The sequence below is a fragment of the Crotalus tigris genome, unplaced genomic scaffold, assembly GCF_016545835.1.
Source record: "Crotalus tigris isolate CLP2741 ecotype Arizona unplaced genomic scaffold, ASM1654583v1 scf7180000017601.7605149639:7615979, whole genome shotgun sequence".
Lineage (NCBI taxonomy): Eukaryota > Metazoa > Chordata > Lepidosauria > Squamata > Viperidae > Crotalus > Crotalus tigris.
The window spans coordinates 4,325,425-4,346,118 of record NW_024096505.1 but is presented as its reverse complement, the minus strand read 5'-3'; the positions used below and the strand labels follow the sequence as shown (position 1 = coordinate 4,346,118).

General features: G+C 41.4%; 1 protein-coding gene across 5 annotated transcripts in view; it reads left to right on the top strand.

Moving 5' to 3' along the window:
* Positions 1-20,694, top strand: part of DYRK1A (dual specificity tyrosine phosphorylation regulated kinase 1A) — a 169,178-nt gene that overhangs the window by 132,846 nt on the left and 15,638 nt on the right. For 3 of the 5 annotated variants that reach the window (XM_039369876.1, XM_039369892.1, XM_039369899.1), the window contains one exon: positions 4,744-4,943. In XM_039369876.1, coding sequence (XP_039225810.1) covers positions 4,744-4,943 — 200 coding nt within the window. Of the gene's footprint in view, positions 1-2,718; positions 2,863-4,743; positions 4,944-18,016; positions 20,099-20,694 lie in introns of those variants that run through there. The other 2 variants (XM_039369884.1, XM_039369908.1) reach the window with 2 other exon arrangements.

Here is a 20,694-nt window from a genome sequence, read left to right as displayed (position 1 = left end):
CTTTAGAAAATATTTTTTCTGTTGCATTTAGCATTGCAGAAATTTTATATATACTGCTCAAAAAAATAAAGGGAACACAAACATATAGGATCTTATACATTTGTGTTCCCTTTATTTTTTTGAGCAGTATATTTTCTTTTCCATCTTTCTATATCTCAATTGATATCCAATTTCTGTCTGAAGCTGAAAATTTAGAAAATAGAGAAAACGTGTTTTAAAGCTTCCTAAGAGCAAAACATAATGATTACTTGAAATTCCCATGGACCTACATCATTGTAAATATACATATAATTATTTTGGAAGTGTAATAGAAAAGAATATTTGTGACATCAGTGTTTTACTACATACTTATAAGGGAATGGTATCTTTAGATAGCTTTTCTTGGTGCCTAGTTCTCAATATCAACATGGCAGATTTTATTGTCTTATAACTTAAAGTATCTTGCATCAACATTCTATCCTTTTTTGTGATGAATAAGGTTTTTTTGGATGGGTGAGTGGGTGGGCAGAATCTATATGGGAAAAATATACTTAGACCTCTAGCCATATAGGACTTTAATGGTAGTGGCTATAACCTTGAATTGCAGTTAGAAACAGCAATAGTGTAATATGGCACTATCACAAGCTATCAATAAGTGCACAGTCCATTGCCCTTTATAGCAGCAGAAATTTCTGGGTGGCCTTCAAGCATAAACTAAACAATATATCACAAAAAGCATGAGTGATGGTCCCCAGTAAATCCTGTTTTAGGGAGAGCCACAATTAGTATACCAGCAGAAGCTGAGCAAAAAACTCTCTAGGCATAGCGGGCATCTGTTCCACCTATTACCACATGAGCTATGACTCCCCAATAGCCCTCTCCTCGATGGTTAGCCCATTTTCTTGGGGGTAGCATACAATGTAGGTATAATCTTAGAATCAATAATTATTCCCACCTGCTTGGGTTGTTGTTTAAGACTAGTCTTCCCATTCAAATTCTGACATTTTTCCAGGATTAGGGTGAGGTTAGCTTCTCACTGAGTGAGTACTTTTTTGCATCTCCATTAGAATCGAACTCTGAAGCATCACATTAAAAAAGAGAGGAACATCTTCATCCTTGCCACCACTGGCTGAAATTGCCTGCTCTTTGTGCTCTTTGCACAATAGGTCCAAAATTTAGGTATCTATTAACTGATGAAAGACTTGATGCTCTAGCCCAGTGGTGGTGAACCTATGGCATGGGTGCCAAAGGCGGCACTCAGAGCCCTCTCTGTGGGCACGCGCACTGTCACCCCAGTCCTAGGCCTTCAGCTGGGTTTTATAAAACCTTTTCGCTTTAGGCCTCCGCCGCCGTGTACAAAAAAAAAAAAGGTTCAATCAATCAATTTCAACTTCTCATGGAAAAAAAAAGATATTGCAAAGTTGGAATTGATTGATTGAACTTTTTAGTCCCACCCAGTCTGCTGTTACCACCACAGCCACGCCCATCCAATGGGCCACACCCACCCAGCACCCGATGATGCATATGAGGCTTCATCTTGTCCTAAACTTCAAAGTTCCCCAGAGAACCTCCCATTCTGTAATGAATTTTTTTTTAAAATGTAGCAAGGATATTGTGTTATGCTTACTGGTGTGTGGAGGAAAGCTGAGCAACAATATTCTACTTTTTCTGAAATGAATGCTATTTTAGTTGTTTGAGCTAAAATGATTCACAGAAATAGTAAATCTCTGTTTTCAGTGGAGAGCATTGTCACATCACTGTTGGCAATCTCTTAAAATATTTTTGATAGTCAATCAATCCATCCATCCACCCATCCAATTTATTTGGCTGCCTAATCTCACAAAAAAGGGCAGCATACAACAAAATTATAAAACAATAATATATATTAAAATTTACTATTTAAAATTTTTTAAAGCTATTATTAAAAGCTAAGGGAAGACAGTAAATATTAAAAGCAATGGAGTCACCTCAGTAACTAATTGGCTCCCCAATTCTCTGTGTGAAGATTTAATATTCAAGAATTTTAAAATAAGCACAGATTGAAATAATATCATTTTCTATTTAAAAAACTAGAATACTGTCTCCATATTTTAAACCACTAACCTCAAAAAACAATAATGCTGTTATTAAAAAAGTTGGGTTAAAATTGATACACTCTGGAATGGAACTGCAGAACCAGATTGCCATAAGTTTGTTACACATTAAATAACATTTAAATTGAAAAACTTACTAAGTTTGAAAGCATTATCAAAGAAAAATGAAGAGGATTTAAACAAGTTTCTCACTTAAATGTGAAAAAAAAAACTTGTTAATGGGGATACATACCAAATTCTCCAATAAAACCTATTGTTTTACAACCAAGTAAAGCAGTTGTATACTTAACTTGAAAATTCAGCACCTTTTCAGTTGATGTGTACAGAATTGTGTATATGTATATCCCATACACAATCCTAGATGTAATGAATAATCAGAGTTGGGGGGGGGTGATTTTATTTTGTATGTACTCAAGACATGCACCATTAATTGTTCTGTCTCTTTGAAAGCATCATTCTTTCTTTAAACATAACTCTTAACATGGTGGTAATGTTATTAATACAGTTTCGATACCAAATAAATATTTTTGATATACATTTACATCTTAGAGAGGGATGTAGTCTGGAACATGCTTCAGGATAGCTAGACCTCTCTAACTGATCACCAGATGCTAAGCTAAGTGACCTTGTGTTTCTTAATTGGCAGGGGAAGTCATTTCCCTTTGTTCAGCTTTGCTGCTATACCACTGGTTGAGGGGAGGAAAAGAAGATTGTGGCAGCAAATACCAATTGAAGGCAGTAACTGCTTCATCACTCTTGTAGAGAGTAAGGAAGGATGATCTTGGAGGAGGTATGCAAGAGCCATTGCCTAGGCAAAAAGGGCTGACACATGTTATAAGCCTAGAATAGCAGGATAATATTCAAAAGTAGTTCAGGTAGATGCCTGTCTAATTCACTGAACTATAAGAAGCATAATCAGACTTGATGGAGTCTATTATTATAACTAATCTTAATAAGAGTAGTTTCAGCCTTACTGTGGAGTTGTCTATCCAGTAGGGCTGACAACTGTAGAGTGTCTTGGTTGGTTGGGATAGGTTTGTTTCTTTCTATATACAGTTTTGCTAGAACTCAGTGCATATATGAAACACATCTGACTCAATCCAGATAAAAGTATGTGGAAGATGATAGCTTGAAAGATGACAAGTAGATGGGAGTGTTTCCATCTAATCATTGGAGATCCTCCTGACTCTTTAGCCGCATGGCACTCAGCAAAACTTCCTACTTTTGGGAGTGGCTTTTTGGGAATTGGGAGAGAAGATGGTAGAAGACACCCATATGTTGCTTGCCTATCTCTTTTCAACTCATTACAGTAAAATCTTGATTGTTCAGATCTCAATGCAATGGACTTTGCATCGAATGAATCAATTTTCTGATTGATTACAGGTGGCCCTCATTTAACAACCACTCACTCAGTGACCATTTGAACTTATGACTGCACTGAATGAGTGGTAGTTATAATTGGAGCTCAGACTTAACACGGTTGCAGCATCACCACAATCACATGATCATCATTTGCAATCTTCCCTGCTGGTTTCAGCCAAGCAAAGTCAAGGGGGAAGCCTGCAAGAAGTTGGAAGTCACAGTCACATGAGGTCCTTACTTAACAACCTGTACAATTCCTCCTTTAATATTGGCAACTGGGACTGCTGGAACTGCTGTTGCTAAGCATAGTCACAAGATTTTTTTGGCTTAATGATGGAGTTTCTGGTCCCAATTAGCATCATTAAACAAAGACTACCTGTCATTTCATTTGTGTAGTGGTGTCACAATACAAACAGCACAATTTATATTATTTGTGTAATTATGTAACGCAAATCACTTTGAGTTATTCTGAAATGTATTGATACTGTAGTTATCAATTGTTAATAGTTCAGTAATTCTGAAATTTGTTAATACATTTTGACTTATTTATCATCACAATTGGGACCAAAATTTCAGACACAAGTCATTGTGGTTATAAATTGAGAGAACTGATTTTGCAATAATTTGTATGATGGTGGTTAAATGAAACACTGCAGTTGTTAAGCAAATTCATCTTCCCCAATATCTTTTGTTGGAAATTGGCAAAAAGTTTGCAGATCACAATCATGTGACCTTAGGATGCTGCAACTGGTCAAAAAGTGCAAGGCAGTTGTCAAGTGCAAATTGTAATTATATGACCACAGGGATGGTGCAATGGTCATAAGTGCAAATATAGGTTACTTTTTCCAAGGCCATCATAACTTTGAACCATTGCTTAAATAGTGGTCATAGGCCCAAGAACTATACGTAACTGAACGTTCTTCAGATAGTCCATTAAAATAAGATTTCATTTTTTTCTTTTAAATACAGATTTGTTTTAAAATAAATGGCATTTCAGTCAGACTCTAGCCGCATGAGAATTGTCTGATGTGATAGGATTGAAAAGAGGAAAGTTTATGGAGAAGAAGAATTATTAGCAAACATAGGATTCATAATCACATTGAGTGCATGTTTCATTGCATCCCATCCACTTATTTTTTAAAAAAATACGTACACATACTTCTGGGCATGCAGTTTAACTCATTTTGTCTTTGTTTGTTTTAAGCAAAACTTAGATAAATATATCTATGTCCCTTTTTATGTTTAATGTGAAGATAGATTATAGCTGAAATAAGAAAACTATACTGAACTGTTGTGCTGTCATTTCTAGGAGGAGAGACTTCAGCATGCAAACCTTCATCTGTTCGGCTTGCACCATCATTTTCATTCCATGCTGCTGGCCTTCAGATGGCTGGACAGATGTCCCATTCACATCAGCAGTACAGTGATCGTCGACAGCAGAACATAAATGACCAACAAGTTTCTGCCTTACCATATGCTGATCAGATTCAGCAGCCTCCTACTAACCAGGTACGTTGACTTTAACACTTGTAGAAAGATAACATTTTACTTAAAATAGAGCACATTCTTCTGTTAACAATTCTGTATAATTTAACTCATATTTCGCTGCTAAGCATTTGGAAATATTGGTTTGAAGTAACATACAAATTCTGCAATAAGTATATTTCATTTTCTGCAGGGAAGAATATATTTTTTATTTATTTTGCCATGAATCCACTGTGATTGCAGTGGACTGCACAATTTTTTTTGCAATATATAATTGCAAGGCTGTGTCATATTTACTTGTAATATTTTGCCAAAGGGGCTGCTTAACAAAAGTAGTGTATTCAAGATTTAACTTTTATTCATTTTTCTGTTTCAGTCATAACCTGAAAACACAAGTGTTAAAGGTACCTAATATAAAGGATCTGTAAAGCCAGTTTATATTTGGATATAAATAAAACTTCCTTAAACACTTAGACACCTCATTATAGGAAAATATGTTCATTATATTTGCTTTGTATTAAAAGTGCATAAAAGATTTGTGAATATAAGTAGACTTGGAGTCTATCAGCTGGCAACTGGTGTTATCTTAAATATTTCTATTGGGGTTATGTGGGACACTTAGGATCACATCCTGATTTTATGTTTGCATAGTTTTGTTCTTAATTATTTTCTTTATTGAACTTCTTAATTACTTTCTGTTAGATAGCAAATCTAAATTAGATACAGGTACTCCTCAACTTATAACCATTTGTTTAGTGACCACTTGAAGTTACAACACCACTAAAAAGGAGGACTTATAATCATTTTTCACATGATCGTTGCAGCATTCCCAGGCTCACATGATAAAAATTTGGATGCTGGGCAACTGGCATGTATTTATGATGTTGCAGTGTCCCAGGGTCATGTGATCATCTTTTGCAACCTTCTGACAAGCAAAGTCAATGGGAAAGCCAGATTGATTTAACAATCATGTTATTAACTTAACTGCAGTAATTCGCTTAGCAACTCTGGCAAGGTCATAAAATGGGTCAAAATTCACTTAACAACTCTCTTAGCAAGAGATATTTTGGGCTTAATTGTGGCCCAAATAATTTATCAACTTCTCTAATATCTTCGTGTCTAATGTTATTACTTGCTTATCACTCAGCAAGTGAACATCCATTAGATCAGAGGTCCCCAACCGTTTTGATACCAGGGACTGGTTTCATGGGAGACAACAATTTTTCCCTGGGTGGGGGGTAGGGAACGGGAGGGAAGGGAAGGTTTCAGGATGATTTAAGCGCATTACGTTTATTGTAAATTTTCTAAACAAACAAACAAATAATGTGTTTTATTTCTATTATTGTATTAGATTAGACCACTTCTAAGAAAGTGGGAAAGAAAAGAGACAATCCTAAACTTAGCCTTCCAGCAAAGCAAACCAAAGAACCAACACGCTGAGGAAGTGCTGAAAAAAAAAAAAACATTAAAAAGAGAGAGAGAGAGAGAGAGACCAAACCAACTCAGCACTGCGCAAGCCCAGCAGCCTTGGAAAAGGTGTAAATGCGAGAGGGATTCCCTTGGAGACACAGTGCTTAAGGGGAAATGTAGCTTCTCCCCTTCCCATTGTAAGCCGGGTAGGAGTGCACTTGGCTTGCAAACTTGGAGAGCTTCACAAAGAAAGGAGGAACACACACACACACACACACACACACACACAAATACACCAAATTAAACCTCGAAAAGTAGGCAGGATGTTGCCAAAACTTGAGGCACCTGGAGCATCAAAATAAAAGCAAAAAAACTCCAGTTGAAATGCAGCGGAGCCCAGCGGTCTTAGAAAAGTACAGAAGAGAGAAAGAATCCTTTGGAGACGCAGTGCTTAAGGTGAAAGGTAGCTTCTCCTGCCCCTATTTGCACCCTGAGAAAGACACACACACACACACACACACACACACACACACACACACACACGCCTTGGGGAGAGGAGCCTCCTCCAAGGCTTTGGGGGAGCCCCCGGTTGCAATCTGGACTGGCGCACGTTTGTCTTCCAAACTTGGAGGGTTGCACGAAGGGAGAGCGAGTCCTGCTGGGGGAGGGGGAGGAAAGTGAGGAAGAAGAGAAGGAGGAAGAAGAAGTAGCAGGAGGAAGAGGAGGAGGCAGAAGAAGAGGTAGCAGAAGAAGCAGGAAGAGGGAGAGGAGGAAGGACACAGCTCAGATGTTATAATCCAGTTGCAAGCGCAGCCGTCAGAGGACCTTGCACTTACCAAGACAGCTTCTGCTCTGCCACTCTCCCGCCCCTACCCAGACCCCTGCAGGCTTGCCGCATTCCTGGAGGTAGAAGACATGTTTTCAGCACACCTGCAGCTGCACGACCAGTTCCTAAGTGGCTGCGGCCCAGTACCGGACCGGGAGTTGGGGACCCCTGCATTAGATCAATCAGCCACTGTCACCTGCAATGTTGTCTTCTGTTTTAAACAAATTGTATCACTGAGACATTACTGTGAAGAAACTACTACTGAAAACAACAGAGACTCTTGATGAATTCTTTAGTTTAAAGTAGCTGAGTGAGCAAAGCTGTGAACATTTATAAATGTGTCTTGATTCAGTAGACTTTTGATCAGAAGGAATATTATTAAAAGTTTTTTAATGCTACAGCTCCACCTGGTGGTCAGATGAAAATCCATTCACAGATCATATTTACTATTACAGGAAATTAAAATACTAAATTTGATATAATTCACTCTCTGATTATTTAATATAAAAATGTAAAGGAAATGATGTGTACTATATTTGCAGATGTCATAGTAGAGTAATCTGAAATTAGGTTCATAATTCAAGTAAAAAATGAAATTTGTTTTTTTTTATCACAAGTACGTAAGGTCTGTTAAGAACTCACATTGGCTTATACATTAATAAAAAAGGAAGAGTTTGATCTGGTCAGTTAAAATCATATTAAAGTCAGTATTGTTAAAATCAATTAACAGCTAAAAAGTTAGCAAATAGATTCATCTTGTCACTTCCTTAAGAGAATGGAGACCAAACATATCTTAATGAGGAGTACGTGCTATAGCCTATGCACCACCTTAGGAATAGTTCATCTCTTGTTTATTAAGTACCAAAGTATTGGCAGTAGAGGCATTTTAAAATGCACTTTTTTCTGATCTGGGTAGCTGGATAGGTTATAGTGGGGAATGTACTTCAGATTTGTTTAAGATTTTAAAATTAACACCAGAATCTATCTTTATTTATTCAGTTTATATTGCCACCACTCCCACATCCATGTCTAAAGGTATATTACCAATAGGTAAAACCAGTGGTGGGATTCAAATATGTGAACAACTGATTTTCTATGTGGATGCCGCTTCCGGAAGTCCATTCTGGGCCTGGGCAACAAAAAGTGGTGCAAACTGGCTGAATCTCACCACTGGGTAAAACCTAAGCTGGGCATCATCCAAACAATTCAACATAACTCGAAGATGGCTATGTTGTTACACACCCAGGGCTACAGACAGAGACAATGTAATATCATGGGGATGATGTTCCAAGCAGCAGGTGCAATCAGAAAAGGCTCTCCTAAGCCCCACCAGTCAATACTTCCTAGCCAACAGTACCCGGAACATGTACCTACTTCTGGATCAGGTGGGATATTTGGGGAGAGTCAGTCTATTAAGTAACCTGGTCTTAAACCATGAAGAGCTTTAAAAGTGACAATTAGCACCTTCAATTGCAACCAGAAGTGCACCAGCAGTTGCTGCAGTTCATGTTAATTGATGTCATATATGCTGGGTATCTAATAAATTAACTGCTGCTATATCACGTTCTTCATTAATGGAAACTTCCAATTGTTCTTCAAGTTCAGTCCTATATAGAGCACATTACAATAATCAAATATAGAGATTATAATAATTGTCCAGTATCATGGGATATAGTGATGGCCTTGGGGGCAGATCACAGCCTCCTTAAGAGATGATGGAACCATTCCCTCTCTCAAAAAAAAATTAACTACTGTCAGAGCCTAATCTCATTTTCCTTCCAGTCTCAGGAGGCAATGACCAGACAGAAGGGCATGTAGCTAACAGAAGTTGCTGTTCTAACAGCTCCAAGGCTATTGAAGGAAGACTCTGTTGTCTTCCTTGGTCCTATCTTGTGATAGTAAGAACAGAATAGGATCAGACTCCTTAGATAACTGACCTAGACCTAATGCCAATAATTGCCACAGGACCTGCAACATGGTTAGAGTTCAACTTAGAGCAGATAAAATTGACTAGCACAGGTATCCTGGGTCCACGGACTGGTACTGGGCCACAGCCACTTAGGAACTGGCCGTGCAGCTGCAGGTGTGCTGAAAACACGTCTTCTACCTCCAGGAATGTGGCAAGCCTGCAGGGGTGTGGGCAGGGGTGGGAGAGTGGCAAAGCAGAAGCTATCTTGCTCAGTGCGAGGTCCTCCGACCTGCGCTTGCAACTGGTTTGCATCTGAGCTCTGTGTCCTTCCTCCTCTCCCTTCTCCTCCCCCTTCTGCCTCGTCCTGCTCCCTCTTCCTCCTCCTCCTCCTCCTCCTCCTCATCTTTCTCACTTTCCTCCTCCCCCCTCCCAGGCACTCCAGCTGGACTCGCTCTCCCTTTGTGCAACTCTCCAAGTTTGCAAGACAAACGCGTGCCAGCCCAGATTGCAACTGGGGGCTCCCTCAAAGCCTCAGAGGAGGCTCCCCTCCCCAAGGCATGTATGTGTGTGTGTCTTTGGGTGCAAATAGGGGCAGGAGAAGGTACTTTCACCTTAAGCACTGCGTCTCCAAGGGATTCTTTCTCTCGTGTGCACCTTTTCTAAGACCGCTGGGCTCTGCTGCATTTCAACTGGAGTTTTTTGCTTTTATTGCTCCAGGTGCAATAAGAAGTGGTTTTTTCCACCACCTCTTCAGCATTTTTTAAAGGTGGTTAATCTAATACAATAATAGAAATAAAGTGCATCATTTGTTTGTTTGTTTCTTTAGAAAATTTAAAATAAATGTAATGCACTTGAATAATCCTGAAAACTTCCCTCCGCTCCCCTGGTCCATGGAAAAATTGTTATCTCCCATGAAACTGGTCTCTGGGACCTCTGGACTAGCATATTCTTCACAACTCTATAAATAACTGCCAGAACCATTCCTTGCACTTCCAATAAGGGTAGACAACTACAAAAGCATTGCTGCTCTTACTGGCAGGCCCTAACAGCAATTGTCACTCACATTGGGGTTCGTTGCTTATCACTCTACAGTAGCTTTCTAGGCGTCTCTGCCTCTGCTTTATCTCCGCCTTATCTCCATTAGTTTTGTCAAGCGCAAGAAATCAGAAGTCCAGACCGTTCATAATGAATATAAAGATTTATTGCAAGCTTATGCTCTCCACAAGAATCTAAATTACTAAGGGTCAAAGCAGATTGGTGGTAGATAAGAGTCAATGGAATTCGGAGTGGGCTAGACTCTTGTGGGTATGAAGGGATTTGAGATGATGCATTTCACCCTTCCCTCAGGCTCAGCCTAGTCATCTCCTACATCCCCCCCCTCCACTTTGCTTCCCACTTCCATGGATTGTTCTGTAATCCTTTTCTCTTCAAAGTTAGAAGGAACCTGGCAAAGGTGAAAGGGAACCAGTCAAAAAGGAATCCGCCTTCCCCTCATTTGAAGTAGCTGGCAAGCCAGGTCATGGTTGCTGCAACACAAAAACATTGTTAGAGGTTCCCTCCCCTGCCTGGGAATTCAAGGCCAAATGTGGAAGGCCCATTGTGGCAAGTGTCCTGCTTCCTCCAGAGAGGCTGGTGAAACTCTTCCTCAATAGGTTCCACAGGTGAAACTGGATGTAGAGCTGGACCTTGGTTCACCATGGCTTGTCAGGGAAGTGCTCATGAATGACAAATCAGGGGCATGAGCACACTGTGCATTTTCCCAGGTAATCTTTCCAATGATTCAAATATGAATGCCTTTACCTTTTTTCCTAGAGACTGGTATTTCTTCCATCTCATATTCTGGTTCTCCCTCCATTATGACTGGTGGTGGAGGGGGGCACCGTGATTGTATTGCGCTTGGGGGAGCATGTTTGGAGAGTAAGAATAGGTAAAATACTGGATGCACCTTCATTGATAGTGGTAGGTAATTGGAGGTGGAAGGCTATATAGAGTTGGCTTGTTGGAGAACTTAGATCAGGCATGTGAAACTGTCAGCCCACAGGCTGGATGCGTCATGCCAAAACTGTGCCCACCCCATTGCCGGCAATGGGGGAAAAGTTGCAATATGTCGCACAATGTCACATGACATCGCGAGTTTGACATGCCTGACTTAGATGCTAAGTTTAGCATCTAACTTGTTGGAAGAACTTGGTAGAGAGCCAAACCTAGATTGTCTCCTACTGCTATGAGTGGACCCTCCCGCTGATGGGCATCCATTGCCTTATTGTACGCTTGTTTTGCTTGCTCAAGCTGTTGTTTCAAAAGGTCTTGGGCAGCAAGTTGCTCCTATAAGAAATCAACTGCATCTGGGATAGCTGAGTCCAGTGCAGAGTGGTCAGACAACACTTTAGAGTGTGTGCCATACATGGCTTGAAATGGTGTAATTGAACTTGATGAGTGCAGCAAATTGTAAGAAAATTGTGCAAGCGGCAATAACAATGGCCAGTTGTCTTGGCTGTAGGTGGAGGAGCAGCACCTAAAATATTGTTGGGGGAGGTGGTTCATCTTTTTAACTTCTCAGTTTGTGGCAAGGTGATGAGCTGAGGAGAGATTGACCTTAATATTTAGGAGCTGGAAAAGTGCTTTCCAAAACCTAGATTGGAACTGTGTGCTTCTGTCTGAAATCAATGCTGCGACCATGCCATGGTAGCGAAAAACATGGTCTAGAAAAAGTTGGGTTGTGTCTTTGCATTGTGCAGTCCCTTGCAGGTTATGTAATGAGCCATCTTGGTGAAAAGTTCTTTCGCCACCAGAATGATCGTGAAGCCTTGGACAGTGGGTAAATCAATGATGAAATCTAAAGAAACTGTATGCTGTAGGTGGCTGGTGATTGCTGTTGATACTGGAAATTAGAAGGTTATAGAATTGTTGGTGGTGTTGGAGTCTTGTTAAACCAGAGAATATTCTCATTTGCAAGAGAGTGCATTTGGCATTAAGTTCTTGGAGCCTGGGATGTATTTAATTTAAAAATCAAAATGTGAGAAGAATTGGCTCCATTTGATTTGTCTGAATGAAAGCGTTGGTTTGGTTTGTTGAAGGGCGTGTAGATTCTTGTGGTTCATAGAAAAGTGTGCACCTTCTAGGAAGTGTTGCCAGTCTTGGAATGCAGATTTAACAGCAAGGAGCTCTTTATTGAAAATGTCATAATTCAATTTGGAGGCAGTCGGGGCTCTAGAAAAGAAAGTGCAAGGCAGAAGTCTGTTTTCTACCTTCCTCTTCTTTAAAAGAACAGCTCCAATGGCCATATCTGAAGCGTCTGTTTGAACAACAAATCTCTGATGTGTCTGGGTGCTGAAGGAAGGGCTAGTGTACAAAAAGCTTCTTTAATTCTTCAAATGCTGTTTGGTTTGTAGATGTCCAAGAAAATTTAATTCCCTTCTTTGTCAGTTGGATCTGAGGCTAGGCTTTATGATCAAAAGTTTCTCTAGAAGTTAGCAAAGCCCAGGAAATATTGGACATCTTTGGCTGTGCAGGGGTTTGCATCTATGGCAACTTGGATCTTCTGGGGTTCCATCTATATGCCTTTTGTGGAAATATAGTAACCTGTGAAGTCTAGTTGTTGCAGATCAAAGGGGCATTTTTCTGGTTTGGCAAAGAAATGGTTATCTCTTACTCTGTGGAAAACTCTGCACACATCATCTGTTTGCTGAGCCTCATTCTCAGAGTAGACCAAAATATTGTTTCAGAGCACCACATCTGAAAAGACTTGGTTTATGAATCAGGAAAATATGGTCCCTACGTTAACAAACCCGAACGGGACCACTGTGTTCAAATTTTCTGTATCTGGTGTCAAAGGCAATTTAAGTATCCATGGTCCTTATTGAACCTAATGAGGTTATATGCATTGCGGAAGTCCACCCTCTTAAAAATGTGTGCTTTCTGCAGTCTATCTAAGAGGTCTAGAATTAATGGTAGTGAATAATGGTCCCTTACTGTCACTGCGTTCAAAGCTTTGTAGTTTATTGTTAGGCCTGCTGGGGATCTTGCTTCTTGGGTACGAAGAAGGTGGGAGCCGAGGCAGGAGACTGAGATATTCATATGAATCCCTTTTGCAAATTAGAGCCCAAGTATTGTTTTAAAATTTCTAATTCTTCAGTACAGGGATCACCCCCAGTCTGTGACCGGTATCGGTCCACGGCATGCCAGCAACTGGGCCATACAAACAAGCGAAGCCCCATCCGCAGGTTATAGACCTCATGCAAAACCACCTTCCTCTGGCTTACAGAAAAACATTCCTCCACGGACCTGGTTCCTGATGCCCAAAAGGTTGGGGGGGGGCTGCTTTAGTAGACATTTAGTGTTGTCTCTTTATGGGAATCTTGATATCGGGAACCAGATTTATGGTGCACTCCCAGTCTCTGATGTCACTCTGTTCTAAATGACCTCCACCAACACATAGATTTTAACGCCATAAGGCCTAACTAGAAGGGGAAATGTCTCCCAATACCACATTCTTATCACATTCCAATAGAATGGACAATAACCACTACAAAATAAAAGGCATAAGGTCTAACCAAATTCAGATATCTCATAAAGATATCATCGTTGACAGTATTAAAATCCTCAGATTCTGATGTAGATCATTCAAAGCAGAAAATCTACTGAGGAACCAGTTGGCTATTAGATACAAGAATAGAAAAGAAAATAACGTATCCAGACATACATTAATATAATAAAACGGGGAAAAGTTAGTTGATTAAAGAAAAGGAAATAATTTTCTTGGAATATAGACAATGAGTTAACGACAGCAATTGGGATTGGGATTTCTGTTGCTAAGTGATGTGGTCATAAAGTGGGACGTAACATCACTGCACTGCTTAGCAGTGGCAATCCTGGTCACTGCTGTAACCCCCAAACCCTGCTGGTTGTTAAGTAGGAAGGCAAGGAGTATGGAATGTATACGGGGTGAAAGGTGCCACAGGCAGGTGATATAAGGTGTTGTGGATGGACACTACGGAGCATGGGCAGCTTGGGAAGGCCAACCCTATGGAGTGCCGATGGGTTGGCAGAGCCTATCCTACAAACAGGGAGGGTCATGTGCTATATAGAGCATTGGTACGTAAGGCTGCTCCAGGCTAGCACACTGATTCCCAGGCAGGTGGAGAGGGTTGTGCACAGACAGACGCTACAGAAAAGCAGGCAGGGGAATGCTAAGAGGTATGAAATGCTGGCTTCTCTATTGCTTTGCAATGACATAACCATGGAGGTCCTGAAGCAACCAGAATTTTGAGGACCAATTGTATAACTACAATTAAGCATTGTTATAACTTTGGTGGCTGAAAAAGTGGTCATAACCTGAGGACCACTTGTACAGCTTGTTTATCACTACAGGCAGTCCTTGACTGAAGCCACACAATGCTTTCAGGAATTACTGAAAATAGGCTGTACAGGTAGTCCTAGACTTAAAACCATTCATTTAGTGATTGTTTGAAGTTACGACAGCACTGAGAAAAGTAATTTACAATTGGTCGGCATACTTATGACCATTGCAGCATTTCTATGGCATCTCGCATGTATTCACAACAGCTGCAGTGTCCTGGGGCCATATGATTGCCAACTGCAACCTTCCTGGGTAGTTTCCAACAAGCAAAGTCAATGGGGAAAGCCAGATTCGCTTAACAACTGCATGATTTACTTAACAACTACAGTGGTTCATTTAACCATGGCAAAAAGGTAATAAAATAGAACACATCTCACTTAACAACAACCTTGCTTAGCAAGGGAATTCTGGTCCTGTCATGATCATAAGTCGAGGACTACCTGTATATTGAAAACACGTGGCTTCACCGGTTCCTAAAAGCATTTTGTGGCTTTAGCACAGTGGTTCTCAACCTTCCTAATGTCGTGACCCTTTAGTTCCTCATGTTGTGGTGACCCCCAACCCCCATCCAGCTGGCCGAGGGGGGGGGTATCAAAAACTTAACCAAAAAAAAAGGGAAAAAATGGGAAAGTATAGGTAGTCCTCGACTTATAACAATTCGCTTAGTGACTGTTAGAAGTTACAGCAGCACTGGAAAAGCAAATTGAATGATCATTTTTCACACTTATGATTGTTGCAGCATCCCCAGGGTCATGTGATTTACATTCGGATGCTTGACAACTGATTCATACTTATGACATTCACAGTGTCCCAGGGTCACATAATCAATGGCCAGGGGGCGTGGCCAGCTGATCAGTCAGGTTGCAGAGTGCTTGTGGGGGGGGAATCTATGGGTCTCTGGGATGGGACTGGGGTGGGTGCCTGCCTGCCTTCCCTCCCCTTGTCCCTTCCTACCTTCTTCCTTTCCTTCACCTCCCTTAGTCTCTTCCTCCTTCCCTCCCTCTCTCCCATTGTCCCTTCCTTCCTTCTTTCCTTTCCTTCCTCTCCCTTAGTCTCTTTCTCCTTCCCTCCCTCTCTCCCATTGTCCCTTCCTTCCTTCTTCCCTCCTTCTTTCCTTCCCTTCCCCTCCCTTAGTCTCTTCCTCCTTCCCTCCCTCTCTCCCATTGTCCCTTCCTTCCTTCCTTCCTTCCTTCCTTCCTTCCTTCCTTCCTTCCTTCCTTCCTTCCTTCCTTCCTTCCTTTCCTGTAGTCTCTTCCTCCTTCCCTCGCTCTCTCCCATTGTCCCTTCCTTCTTTCCTTTCCTTCCCCTCCCTTAGTCTCTTCCTCCTTTCCTCCCAAAGGGGGCTCCTTTTCTCCACCCCTTCCCTGGGTTTGTGGGGAATGTCTCATCACCAACGCTGGCAGATGCTGCTTCGAGCCTGCCGCAAGCTTTCTCGCCCCCTTTGCTTCTCCCCCCCCCCACTTTCGTGAGGATTGTGGAGCCCTTGGGAAGCCGATCAAAGTTTAGGAGAGGAGGAGGAGTCCCTTCCTCCTTCCCTCCCTCTCTCCCTGTCAAGCCCCGCCGGGCTCAACATGAACAGGCGGAGGAGGAGACGAGGACGGGCGGGGTGGCAAAGGAGACCTGCAGCTTTTGCCAGACCTCCCGGCTGGCAAGCACAAGTTCGGGGGTCGCCAGCTGACGGGTGCAGGAGTTGGGTGCTGCGTGGCCTCCCCTTGGCTGACCTGCGTGCACGAGAAGAAGTCAATCCGGTTGCTGCACAATGAGTCTCTGGGGAGGGCGGGGCGTTGCTCTGCGCTCTTCATGTGCCCCCTGCACGGCACATTTGGTAGGGTTCGTGCAGACTGCTGCCAAGCAGCATATTTTCCAGAAACAAGTGAGGTGGAGCGGGGGGGAGGGAGAGAAGGCGGTTGACAAGCCCTGCCTAAGACCATTGGAAATATGTGTTTTCCGATGGTCTTAGGCGACCCCTGTGAAAGGCTCATGCGACCCCCAAAAGGGTCGCGACCCACAGGTTGAGAACCGCTGCTTTAGCACTTCATTGGTTTAAGAAGGGACAACACCAGTGGTAGGATTCAGCCGGTTCGCAATGGTTCGTCAGAACCGATACTTAATTTTTTCTTGAGTTCAGGGAACCGGCTCTGAAATGGCCAGACAAGCGTGCATTCATGTGCCTCCAATCCCTTGCTTGCTACAATCTGGCTTTGCAGCAAGCAAGGGGGTGTGAATGCACACTACTCTGGTGTGTCAAAAAACCAGGGGTTTTCCCCACTCCTGGATTTTCACTACCAGACTGTTTAACTTTCTTTAAAGTTTACTTGATGCAGAATGGGAAGGAGTCTGGTCATTTCGGAACCAGCCCAAAAACGAAGGGAATCATTCCCACCCCACTCAATTGCTGCAGGGCTTTTTTCCAAAGACCCTCTGCACAGACTCTGGACAAACTGAGATCCGGCAGCAGTGAGAGCGAAGGGCTGTTCAAAGGAGGAGGAAGAAGAAGAAAGTGGGAGAAGCCCAAGAGAGACCTCCCCTGTCACTCTGCAAGCACCAACTGAAGCTGACGCCCTGTTCCATGCCCAAGGGAGACCTCCTCCAGCACCCTGCAAGTGGAGGGGAGAGAAGACAGGCGATCCAGACATGCTGAACGGCAGCAGCAAGTGGAGGCAGGCAGGGGAAGGCTTCCCTAACCCTTTGAACAGCCCTTCACTCCCATTGCTGCTTTTTCAGTCCCGGATCTCAGTTTGTCCAGAGCCTGTGCAGAGGGTCTTTGGAAACAAAGCCCCGCAGCGATCAGTGGGATGGGAACTATTCCCCTCGCTTTTGGACCGGCTCCAAAATGGGCTGGAAAGAGCGGCCCGAGGACTTCAATCTGGCTTTACAACAAGCAAGGAGATTGGAAGCACATGAATGCATGCTAGTCTGGCGTCTCAAAAAAGCAGTCTCCTCCCCCTCCCCCGCTCCTGGATTTTTGCTACCATACTGTTTAACTTTCTTTAAAGTTTGCCCATTTTGCATCAAGTAAATTTTAAAGAAAGTTAAACAGTATGGCAGCGAAAATCTAGTACGGGGGGGGGGAACCCCGTTTTTTTGAGACTCCAGATTAGTGTGCATTCAGGTGGTTCTTGAGATTCCAAATCATCATACTTGTGGCTGCATGCTTCACGGCTGAGTGTAATGTTCATCTCTTGGAATTCAGTGCTTCATTTTCTCCAGATATATTTCTCATTAATGCTAAAAAAAAATTGATTTTCCTGTCACAGAATACTGTTTCTACTGCATCGTCCAAGTGACAATTGTCAAATCTAAGACAGGTAGTAATGTATGTTCTGGAAAGGAGTGGTTTCCTCCTAGGTATATTTCCATGCATACTACTTTTGTTTCATTTTCCCCTTTGGTAGACTGATGAGCACTGACATCAGAATGTATGAGCGGCGTATAGATTTTTGTTGGTACTAAGGAGTTCTTTGCAGCTTCCTTGATCATCATATTGAGATTATTTTTGTTGGGTTATAATTCTGGGAAGAATTTATGGTGATATTTCATTTCTCTATTTCTAACAATATCTGTAGAGACACAGATAATGAAAACAGACATTGAAAACCAAGGAAAATCTTTGAATTCAGAAGGCGGTTCCAACCTCAAATTGATACGCTAAATCAGGCATGTCAAACTGCCAGCCTGTAGGCCGTATGTGTCACGCCAAAACCACGCCCATCCCATTGCTGGCAATGGGAAAAAAGTTGCGATATGTCGCCCGACGTCCTGTGATGTCGCAAGTTTGACATGCCTGTGCTAAAGAAAGTTAATGGATAAATAGTAACCAATTCACAGTAGAACAGATTAAGATGGAAGGCGTATATTGAAGATTGCACAATAAAGATGTCAATATCCAAGAATATTGGATATCTTAGAAGATATTGCTTACCTACAAGAAACTCTAGTATTAAAAGATAAAGTTAATCAGAACAATGGTCATTACCAAGTTGGAAAGGTGCTGATGGAATTACCCATAGAAATAAGCAAGCAACAGGAGAATTAGTGAAAGTTCTAACTAAGCTATGTCAGCAAATTTTGGGAATGATACAGTGGCCCACTGATTAGAAGAAGTCATTCTACATTTCAGTACCAAAAAATGGGAGACTAAAGTGGGTGTGCAAATTATTGTATAATGTCCTTAATTTCACATGCTGGCAAAGTAATGCTTACGATCATCCAGTGTAGATTAGAATTTTACATGAAAAAAAAATGGCAGATGTTCAAGCTGGCTTTAGACAAGACCAAAGAACATGAGACATTATAGCTGATACATGCCGGATAATTTAGACTGCCAAAGAGTATCCCCCAAAAATCCATATGTGCTTCATTAATTGTAGGAAGGCTTTTAGTTGTATTGATCACATCAAACTGTGGAATATACTTAGAAAAAAACATCTCATTGTCCTCATATACAGGTCAGAAAGCCACTGTATGGACAGAACATGGTGAAAATCTGTCTCTAGGTTGGAAAAGGAGCAAAACAAATGTACATTCCTCCCCCCTCTTTTTTTATCTTACCTGCTGAATATATATAATATATATATAAGAAGCTGGACTGGAAGAATATTAATGTGGTTTTAAAATTGGAGGAAGAAACTGGAAGAACATGAACATGGTTTTAAAATTGGAGGAAGAAACATGAATAATCTGCTTATTATTATGCTGACGACACTACACCAATAGCTGAAAATGCATAGGACCTGCAAGCTCTAATACAGGGGTCACCAACCCTTGGTCCATGGACCAGTACTGGGCCGCGGCATGCCAGCAACCGGGCCGCACAAACAAGCAAAACCCTATCTGAGAGATGCAGGCAGCACACAAAATCACGCATTGCGGTCCGCGAAAAAACCTCTCTCCATGGAACAGGTCCCTGGTGCCCAAAAGATTGGGAACCTCTGTTCTAATAGATCTCACAGAGCACAGACAGCATGTAGAACAACCAGCCTTAGAATTGATAATGAAAATATTGAAGAGACGGATAACTTTGGTCTTTTAAGATTAACCATCAATAATAAAGGAACAAATAGTCAAGTCAATTATCATGAATAGCAATAGCACTTAAATAGCACTTGTATACCTCTTCACAATGCTTTACTGTGCCCTCTCTAAGCAGTTTACAGAGTCAGTATATTGTCCCCAACAATCTGGGTCTTCATTTTACCAACCTTGGAAGGATGGAAGGCTGAGTCAATCTTGAGCCCCATCAGATCAAACTCCTGGTAGTGGGCAGTGTTACCCTGTAATATATATTCTAACTATTGTGCCACTATGGCTCATCATGAACGCCTGGAGAAGTTATTCAGATGCCATGATGTGATTGTGCTTACAAATATCAGAAACGTGCAAGCCATAATATTGCCTGTGATATTTTATAGGAAAAAAAATGGATCTTGAAGAAGCAGGGTTAAAAGAGTATTGATGCTTTTGAACTTTGATATTGGAGAAGACTCCTGAGAATGGCCAGTGAAGAAAATAAAAAGATGATTCAAACAAATCAACCAAGAGTTCTCACTCAAGGCACAATTAATCAGACTAAAATTATCCATATAATAAATTATGTGAGGACCTAGCTCTCTAGAGAAAGCTCTAATGCTGGGAAGCATGGAATGAAAGGGAAGAAGAGGATGTCTACAATAAAGGTGAAGAAATTTAATTACAGTGGTGATGGATGGGAGACCTGAAGGATGAGATTAGGGACAGGTGTCATGGGAAAAAAAATTGTTTATATGTGTGCTAATAGTTGACACGAAGGTGAGAGCACATAATCAGTAGTGTTTGGCAGTTAAATTGATGCATTCCCAGTCATTTGGAATATATGGGAAATCTTTATAAGAAGGTCAGATGAGGATTTGATTCACTTCCATGATTCTGTTTTATGAAAAACAGATGTTGGTGGTTGTAACTCATTTGTCATTTCATTGATTGGAGTACCTGATTCAATGAACCCTTAAGAAGGCTCCAAAGACAATATGTTCAATAAAAATATGACCCAATATACTGTTTTATACACAACTTGTTTAATTAGCATTTAGTTGAAGCTTTGGTCAGATTATAGGGTACAGTGTTGCAGGTCTATGGATATTTCTAAAAGGTTTTCAGGCTGTATGCTTACAGCTATAAGTTGTTAACATCCTAGAGTGACTTGACAGACAACTGGGAAAAATGAATCCCTTTTTTCTCTTACCTAGATCTTTGTAATATATTCTAGATTATAATTTTCATCAAAATTAAATCC